General features: G+C 48.5%; 1 protein-coding gene across 1 annotated transcript; it reads right to left on the bottom strand.

Annotated features, from left to right (window-relative positions):
* Positions 1-205: 205 nt before the first annotated feature.
* Positions 206-5,561, bottom strand: KLHL38 (kelch like family member 38). The gene is made up of 3 exons (XM_013956871.2): positions 4,203-5,561; positions 2,602-2,707; positions 206-492 (listed from the first exon to the last, which is right to left on the bottom strand). Exons 1-3 carry the CDS (start codon positions 5,550-5,552, stop codon positions 206-208), a joined length of 1,743 nt encoding a protein of 580 aa, XP_013812325.1. The 5' UTR covers positions 5,553-5,561.
* Between the last annotated feature and the right edge of the window lie 3,778 nt (positions 5,562-9,339).

Genomic DNA, 9,339 nt, shown 5'->3' with positions numbered 1-9,339 from the left:
TGGACTTCAGCAGCACCACATGCAATACTGTCAGCTGAATATGACATGCACATGAAACTCATGACCTTTCAAGCAGAGCCTTTGGGGAATGACCAGCCCTTCTGATGCCTTCATGAACAGGAGTTTGTGGGACCCTGTTAAGATTCCTTGTGTGCTTTATGCAGAGCAAGGTGGGTCCTTTTTGCAGAGGAGTACAAAACTCCTTTTAGAGAAGGTTAGAATAGGGGACACACTGGAGAGTAAGGCATCCATGGTCAAAGAGTTTGTGTGGCAGTTTTCCCTTTGGTGTCCACGTGTTGGTCTCTGGGTCATAGCAGTCCAATGAATCCGAGTCTTCAATGACGTTGTCCGCAGTAAGACATCGTCCTCCTGTGACATACAGCTTGTTCTTGATGACAGTGGCCCCATGATGCATCCGCCTGTCCTTCATGTCTGCACATTTAATAAACTTGTTGCCCTTCGTATCATAAGCAATTATTCTCCGTGTGTACCCTAAATGCAAAGCCAGAGATGGAAGAAACAGATAGGAATTAGAGGCTATGGCCAGCAGAAGAAATGATAATGTGTTTCCTGATAGTCTTCAATACAATCTATTATACTGGTACATAATTTGGCAGAATAAGACATCCGGTTTAGCTGGGAAGTGATGATGTGTCACAAGAATTTCTGTTGATCTTCCCTTCCTCTGTGTCCTCTCTCTGCCTCATATCACCTTGGTAGGCAAGATTCAGTGATCACCATAAAACCCATCAGATCAGAGAGGCAGGTATAAAGCAGGATTTGCTGTTCTAGGTAGGCAAGCAACCTGCAAACACAGCTGGAACATGCAGTTTTCTGCCTGTGCCTTCCAAAGTCCCAGTGTATTTCTTTTAACCCAACAGACTCCTAGAGCTTCACTTGGAAATACAGAAGCCAGTGGCATCTGGGAAGCCAGAAGGGATGTAGGGAGCAACAATGCCTTGTTGGGTTGGAGTTGTCATCGTTGTCTACATATGGGAGCTGGGTACTCACTAGTGCAGTCCCACCCATGCTAGCTCCACTCCCATGTCCTGTACTCCAGCTCTGCGCAAGCCAGACTGTAACCCAAATGCACAGATCTTCCACTGATGGGTGAAGTAACCTCACATCTGCTGAGAGGTAAGGACTGGTACTGGGACCATTGCCCTGGAGCAAGGGAGGTGTAAGAGTGTGTTGCCCAGCAGTAACTTGTGCATGAATTCCTGTAGATAATCAAGAGTGTCAATGGCAAACAAACTGCTTTGGGCCATATGTTTTGAAGGCCTTGAGGACACTCTCCCTAGCCAAAATCAAGACCTCTCTTGTTGAGGCCAATACATTCCCCTTTATTATGATGTAAACAGTCATGCAAAGAGGTGGTGAAAGCTATTTTTAAGAGAAATTTTTTGTTGTCGTTGTTGTTACAGTTGTTGATAAACCAAGAACAGTTGGCCAATGTTTTGGCATGGAAGTTGGTAAATAAAACCTGACCATGGTAAATCTGTCTGCTCTCAAGCAAAATGAAAGATGTTTAAAGTTAACATTTTTTTTGTGGCTTTTGTTAAATAAATAAAAGAAATTGAGAACTTAAGCTCATCAGCAGAATACTTGGGTCAATACAGGCCTTTCAGATAAATGCATCTGAAGATAAAAGTTTTGAAAATACTGTATTCTGGGCTCTGTGGTCTGATATCAGGGCAATCTGCCACACAGAGGCCTGATAGTCTTGAACCTTTGGACTCAGCCCTTCCCTGCTCTCATTGCAATGGGTAGCAGTGGCCTCTTGCAGAAGAAGGATGGTGTGTTTGAACCCTATATGACTCTGATTCAGTCCTCTGCTCTGCCATAGCTTCTCTATGCCTCTTTCTCCCTTGAGCAATGTGACACATGTCTTACTGTTGTCCACGTGTGATCAGGGTAGCTTCATTAAAGACTGTGAGATGCCAAACTACCACAGAGATGTGGGCCACCAAAATGCTGTGGGCAGAGGCTGACCCTTGAGTTGAGTAAGGTGCTAAAAAGTTACCTCCTCAGGGTATGGTATTTCACATCCCTCTCAGGACGTTTCATGGTCATCCCCAGGAGGCAGTGGCAGGAGCGATCAGCCCCATCCGTCACAAGCGGTCGGGGCGGCAGGCACCCTGGCCTGCCCGTAACCCCACTCTCCGCCCCAGGCACTTCCAAGAAGAGCAGTTAAGGAGGGCCAGCCCATGACTCAGCAGGGGAGGGCGAGGGCCTCCTGTGCCTCTTCCCTGCTTTGGCTTCCTCCCTTCCTCTGCTGGAGAAGAAACTTGCACTGGCCCTTCCCCAAATACCCCCTCTACGCGCCCCCCAGGCTGTGTATGGGCCCCGCTATGTGGAGTAAGTTGATGTGCTGTGGAGAACTTGTTCCCATCCTCTCCACGGCACCAAGCCCGCATGCGAGGCTGGGTGCACGCCTGCTCTCCTTCCCAACCTCCGCGGGCTTCGGCGGGCAGCACAGCCCAGCTCGCGAGCACAGCAGCAGTGCCGGGAAGCGGCACCTCTCCCTGCACAGTCCGTGTGTGAAACCCCGCGGGAGCAGCGCACGAGCGAGCAGGAGGGAGGCCGAAATAGAGCTGTTACCTCCAACAATGATAATCTGGTCTCCGATCAGGACAGCTGGTGCACAGACGTTCTTCACCACTCTGGTCTCCATCCGAAACCACATATTCCTGGAGACATGGTAAACCTGACAAATAAATAAAGATACACACGCAGCTGTTTATGTTGCATTAAACTGGCAATTGTAATTACAGAGGAACTTATGGTTCTTATTTTTGTCTTAATGAATACAATTTACTGACTTGAACTGCTGGAAATCCGAGAATTTACCCACTTTTTCTCCTAATATGTCCCCTTGGAAAACTTTCTAGTTCTCTGGGCTCGTCGGCTCAGGGCATGTTAGCATGTAGTATGGCAGAGTGCATCTGTCAGAAACTAGCTTCTTGGCTGTAAATCTTTGTGTGGCCATTAAATTGCTGTAACTCCTGGTTAATGCTCTTTCAAAATGCGGGTCACTTGCTTTCACTTTCTGATTATTCTGTGTATTCCTGCCTTGCCTATGGCATACTAATTTCCCGTGCAAACAAACCTCAATTTTATCTAGCTCTGCTGGCAGCCACCTTGTTTGCCCTGCTGCTATATTTGTGCTGGTGGCTGGTATGTACTCAGTTTGGCAGAGAGACTTGTCGATGGGACCTAGGTGATATCTAAGTCATCAATTTATGTGGGAGAAAGAACCGTTGCCAGGTGATGATCATTCAGTCATCTATATCTGGGCAACACAAACTTTTATGCCATGTCATCCGCTTCTTAATATAGCAAATATCTCCAGGACATCTCCCCGCTTATTGATAATTACATTTCCTTCCCACTGATAATTAAATAACGTTATGATCATAAACAAGTATCGCTCACATACCCGCTGCCATCCTCGCCTTTAATGATCTTTCTTAGTTAAAATACCTAAACCAGTGAAAAACACTCACATGGGAAAGTAACATTACAATGTTGCTAAAGCATCAAATCAGATAAGAAATGATTTCATGTATTTTTTTCCTCCTAATATAGTTTAACCACTGAAGGAAGGCAGAGAGCCAGCAACATGTGGCAAGAGGCACATTTTTAAAACAGCTGTTTATGTGAAATAACTGTCAGTTTAAGTTCTGGCCCTTTGATGAGTGAGAATCTAATCGCTCTAATGATCACAAACCGGCATCTTTGCTCTTACTATGAGTGAACAGATGTACAGCTGAGACCCCAACTCAACCACCTACCTGCCTAATGGGAAGCATCGACTAAATGAGAATATTGTGGGCACCAAGTTAGGCACGTGGGTAAGCTTCAGCTTGCTACATGGTCTGTAGCGTCGCCCTCGTGAGCCCTAAGGCCTCGGCCCCAGCACCACGGTGGGAAAAGTGCCCCTGACAGAGCTGACTGAGGAAGGGCCTCGGGACTTTTGCCTGAAAAATAATCAAGGTCACTCTGGGGAAAATGAAGGAATTGCAATCCCAGCTCTCTACATACAAGATTTCCCCAAAGGAACATTTCAATGTATCCTGCCTCTTGCTGCCTGTGATTCACAACAAATTGAATTCAGTGTTGGGCTTTGATTTCCTCTGCAGGGAGTTGAACCACTGAATCCTTTAGATGAAACTACCAGGACAAGCAGGACTGGCTGTTACCTGTATAAGCCGGACGGGGTTTTGCATAATGTCTTCTCCCCCAAAGAGGTAGATTCTTTGGTCTTTGGCAGCAACGGCAGGGTGAAGGACAGCAGCAGGCATGCTTGCCATGCTCTCGCAGGTGTTGTAGATGCTATCATATCTTTCCACAGAATTCAGGATTTCCTGGTTCTCACCAATTCCACCAAATGATAAAATATAGTTTTTGTATGCCAAGCTTCTGTGGGAGTATCGTGGAACTAACATGGGTTCAACTAACCTCCACTGATTGAGTTTGAGGGAGTAAATGTAAATATTATCACTGACTGGGCTTTTCTTATTGCTAACGGGCATTCCTCCAAGCACATAAATATTGCTGTGTAAGCTCACTGCAGAGGCTTTGTACAGGCGCACAGGCAGTTTGGCAAGGCTTAGCCATTGGTTGGTCTTGTCATCATACAGCAAGACATCTCTCGTTGTCTGCTGGTTGTCCTTCCTGCCACCAATGATGATGAGGAACTCCTGGCTGGAGTACCTGCGAGGAACATGCAACATGGGCTTGATGTCAGGCGTGCTGGTGCTGTACAAGGAAAACATGTGTCTCCAGGCTGATTCCAGAATGCTCCTGCAAGTGGGAGAGGACTGAACAAGGGAGTCATTGGCGATGAAGTGGAAGAGGAAAGTTGGATGTACATACTGAAGCCGGACCTTCTTGAACAAGTCTTGGATGTAGCCTTGCCTTGTCTGGAGGTCGTGCCGGATCCAGACCATCAGTGCCTCAAAGACCTGCTCCTCCTCCCCGCAGAGCTCGTCATCCCCAAGGTAGTCAATGAGTTCCAGAGCACAAAGGTCCTTTAGGTCCTCGGAAGAGGCCACCTCAGGAAAGCACTTCAAAGCCATAGCCTTGGCTTTCTTATTAAGGCTTTGGCAGTTTAAGATTTTTGCAAATCTTATCATGCTCAGACAGTTGTCAGGAGTCAGCTTGTCTTGGAGGTAGGCAGAACAGGCCTCAAACAACTTAGCATACTGCAGCATGGACGCAGTCTCTAAGAGGTACAGGACATTCTCAGGGGATATCAGAATCTCCCCCGTGTAAACATAAAGGATAATCTGATACAAAATCTCGGAGTCAATGCCCTTCAGGATGATCTTAGTCTGGCGACTCTCTTTAAAGTTGTTACAGAACATCGCCTTAAAGTAGGGACTGCTGGAGGCCAGCACGTTTCGGTGGCAGGGGATTTCAAAGCCCCCGGAGCAGAGGGTAACATCAGTCAGCATCCCGCTCTGTCGCAGCCCATTCAGCTGCCTCAGCAGTTCGGAGGAGAAGTCCTGGTCTTTGAAGAGAAACTCCTCAGTGGATCCCTCCTCCATAGCAAAATAAGAGAGAGATGAATTCTGGACTTGGCAGAAAAAACAAATTCTTAGCAGCTTTTATTGAACTATCCAGCTCCGAGGGAACAAATCAGGACTTTGATGTTGCTCTAAATGTTTGTTCGCTGTTACGCATGAAAATGGAACATGGGTTAAGCACAGTGGGAAAGTAATAAAGAAGTTAAAAGGTCACTAAGACCCTTTTAAATTTTCTATAAAGTTATCAGGTTGTAACTCTGAGGTCAGTATTGCCTGTATCCCTGACGAGAAGCAAAAGCGCTGAAGTTATCTTGCTGATTTGGGATGAAAGCTGAAAGGCTGAAGCAATTGGTTTGTTCACTTTAATCACACTGAATAAATGCGCTTAGACATTTATTCACTATTTTAAAGTATTAGCAGTTTAGTAACTTGCGCCTCTTTCCCCTAGAGTTAGTCATTCCCAAAGAATGTAAATCTGGCAGAGCCGAACTCTGCAGCAGGGCAAACTAAACCCTAGAGACTGGGAATCTGCATTAAAATGGTTATTTATTAACTCTGCTTAGCTGTGTTTTTTTTTTTTTTAATGTTAATCAGACACACAATGACTAAATTAAGTGCCAGGCAGAACAATCTGATGAATATCTATTTTCATAACTAACAGCTCAACCTGCAGTGAAATCATACGGTAGAAACGTTTACCTTCTGCTGTCCTTCACTGCTTTCACTTACTCTCTGTCGCTTATCCCCTGGTGAGATTTTCCATGGCTAGAGCCTGCATAAAAACTATAAACCCACAGGACGTTTCTTTCGGTGGGTAAAAGTGATTCATAGAGGGTGATTTCTGGCCGTGTTTATTCTGAAGTCCCTTTTGCCGCTTTCGGGAGCTCTGTGACGGAGCCGCCAGGCGGGGGGGCATTGTATACATTCCTGCGCTAAGAATAGGCGCATATGGACTTCTCGCCGCTGTCACGTGTGACTCTGCCGTTGCCTTTTGCAATGACCTGCCTGGGACTGAGCATGCCCAAGGGGTGTTTTTCTGGCAAATGTTTACATATAATAAATAGACACGGGGAGGAAAGTTCACTTATAAAAGTCCTGGCTGGCCGTTTGGAAACAGCAACAGGACCCTGTCCTAAAGTGCCTGGGAACTCGAGAAGCCTGTAAACAGTCTGAAAAGGCTGGCGTTAGGTAACGCGCCATCATGTATTTTCGTGGAGAAAGAAGGGCTTCCAGGAGGCCCGGTGGGACAGACTGTGTCTCCATCCTAAGGAGACACCTGGGGAGCATCTGCCCCTTGAGTTCGGCAACTGCGGGTGGGAGATGCTGATACCCCAGGACTCCCCCCACAGTCAGCAGTGCTTGCCCCAGGCAGAGCAGCCGGTGGGCATGGGAGAGCCCAGCTAACTGCCCGGCAGAGACCAAAGTTCGCTCTTCAAGCAATTTATCTTTGTGATGCTGCTTGATACTCAGCATAGAAAACAAGAGGTTGTGGCCTCTTGCGTAAGGAGCTCAGCTCTCTGAAAGCCTTAGCCAGGAAACTTCGCAGCGCCTTGGGGAGCTGGGCATTACCCGGGGGGCAAAGCAAAGCAGTTTGCTGAAGCAATGTAGCAGGCTGATGTCCAAGCTGGAAAATAACCCTGGTACCGGGCTTCTGGGGTGGCATTCAGCTCCTGGGGAGACACCTCCATGGGGTCTCTCGCTGCAGGTGTGAACAAGGCGTCCAAGCTCCCGTCACACTCAGGGAGGTCTAGGCAACACAGGGAAGTGCGGAATTATTCGGGTCACCACTAAGTCCCACCTGCATGTGGACAGGCGAATGGCTCACTGGGCACCCCCGATTAAACCTCTGCCGGCTGTAAGTGCTCGGCTGCCTGGACCACACACAAGGCATCTCTGTTTGACCTGTGGAGGTGTCCACGATGATGAGCCTAAATCCACCCCTGGTGCTGTTGGAGACTCCCCACAGCCCTGCTGGGCCCTGTCTGCCATGGCAGAAGGGCCAAGGTCTCCAGTGAGTCCTGCGTTGCGTGTGCTGGCTCCATGCCAAAACCCTGGACCATTCAGGAGAAACGGCACTGGCTGCCTGTGCCCGGGTAACTGGGGTGAGCCCCTCATCTGCCCCCAAATCCCTCCCTTTGATTTGGAACAGGACCGAATCCAAAACAGCGTTTCTATGCATCGCTCCCACAGGGAAACACAAGGTTAAAGCAAAACTCCTTTGCCCATTTTCAAAGCTGAAGCTCCCTGGCGAGTGACGTCTGCGTCTTGGCATGGCGAGGCGGGCGAGCGAGACCGCTGGGAGCCCCCGCGCCCCCATGGCAGCTCCCGGGAGGCGCTGGCGCTCGCAGCCCTCCCGCAGCCACTCGTGTCTAACCCCGAATCCCGCAGGGTCCGGGGCAGGCTGTTCTCCTAAAACCCGCGGCTTTGCAGCACGGGCCATGCCACGCGCGGCCTCTCCCAGGGATGCTGCGGCGCAGCAGAGCAACACGGCTGGTCTCCAACCAAATGGGCACATCAGCAAGACGCTTACTGACATAGTTATGCAAGTTATTTTTTAGTCGTAGTTTTTTCGACTCAATCTTGCAGCTGAACCTGCAGGCTAGACGAAGCCCTGAAGGCCCAGACCCGTGCTAGACGCCGGGTGGAGTCGGTCTGGCACACCTTTTTGGAGGCTGTAGCTTCATCCCTTCCTGTACAGTGCATGTGTGTGTGTGCGCGTGTGGGCACACTCGGCCAAGCAAGGTGCGGGAGGCCAAGGGAAGGAGCCCCTGGACTTGCCTCCTGCGGATGAGTCAGTTTTCAGGAAAACACGGCAACGGGCAGCCTTTTCCCGACTGAAAGGATGATGCAGACGATTGCATAGGTGCTTGGGGGGAAAGCACGCCGTCCCCTCCCCGGGCCCTACCATCGCTGCCTCACCAGCTGGCCAGGATCTTGCTATAAATATTTAGAGTGGCATTAAAAACCCACAGGAGAAGTTCTCGCTCCGCGGCCAGAGAACATTAGCTACCCAAACAAACCGCCTGCTCGCGCGCTCTGTATGTATATGCTCTCATCGTGGAGCATTGCAATGATTGATTTAGCTCTATATCTCTGCTCTGGCTCTAACGCTTCGCTGTCTGTTTAGTTCTTCTGGCCTCTTCTTGGCAGTGGCCGTGGATTATTTTTTTAACCCTTAAAGAAACTAATGATGCTATCTGACTTCACTAATGATGCTGTTTTATGGGGTCAGGGAAGGGTAGTTAGGATGTTCCACTGCTTTAGACACTGATAAATGTGACAGTTGCTTGGAAGATCCCAGTCTGGAGGGCTTTGCATGGTTATACAAACTCCCACTAGCCCAGAGGACGGCATGTGCTGATTAAATAGCTGCTTGCAGGTTTCTGCTAATTCAGGGTTGAGACACCAGCTCAACGAGGAGCCTGCTGCCTGCTTTGCAGCTCGCTCTTCTTCGCTTCCTGTGAGGTTACGGTTTCAGATGTGTCTCCAACCAAATGGGCACATGAACAAGATGCTTACCAACACAGTTATGCAAGTTATTTTTTAGTCATAGTTTTTTTGACTTAATCCTACAGCTGAACCTGCAGCGAGTGCCTATATAAGATTACCCTTATGAATAAATTAGAAATAATTTTTCATGGTATATGCTAGAATGGCAGCTCTATGGTCCCTGCTGCTGCAGTATCTTAGTGCCTCAGAATTAAATGCATTTTCCCTCAAGACTTCCTGTGAGGGAGGGAAGAGCTGTTTCTTCTGTGGGACAGTGGCACTTGTCTGAGGAGGTGTGTCCCTGGGTGAATCCTTGAGT

Source organism: Apteryx mantelli, chromosome 2 (assembly GCF_036417845.1).
Source record: "Apteryx mantelli isolate bAptMan1 chromosome 2, bAptMan1.hap1, whole genome shotgun sequence".
Taxonomy (NCBI): domain Eukaryota; kingdom Metazoa; phylum Chordata; class Aves; order Apterygiformes; family Apterygidae; genus Apteryx; species Apteryx mantelli.
The sequence above is the reverse complement of the archived record's forward strand: the minus strand, read 5'-3'. Positions and strand labels throughout refer to the sequence as shown.

Coding starts and splice junctions, on each gene's coding strand:
- KLHL38 (XM_013956871.2), bottom strand. CDS start 5,552: ATGGAGGAGGGATCCACTGAGGAGTTTCTCTTCAAAGACCAGGACTTC. Junction 2,708..4,202: donor ACCCCGTCCGGCTTATACAG/GTAACAGCCAGT, acceptor TTTATTTGTCAG/GTTTACCATGTCTCCAGGAA. Junction 493..2,601: donor CCAGATTATCATTGTTGGAG/GTAACAGCTCTA, acceptor CTTTGCATTTAG/GGTACACACGGAGAATAATT.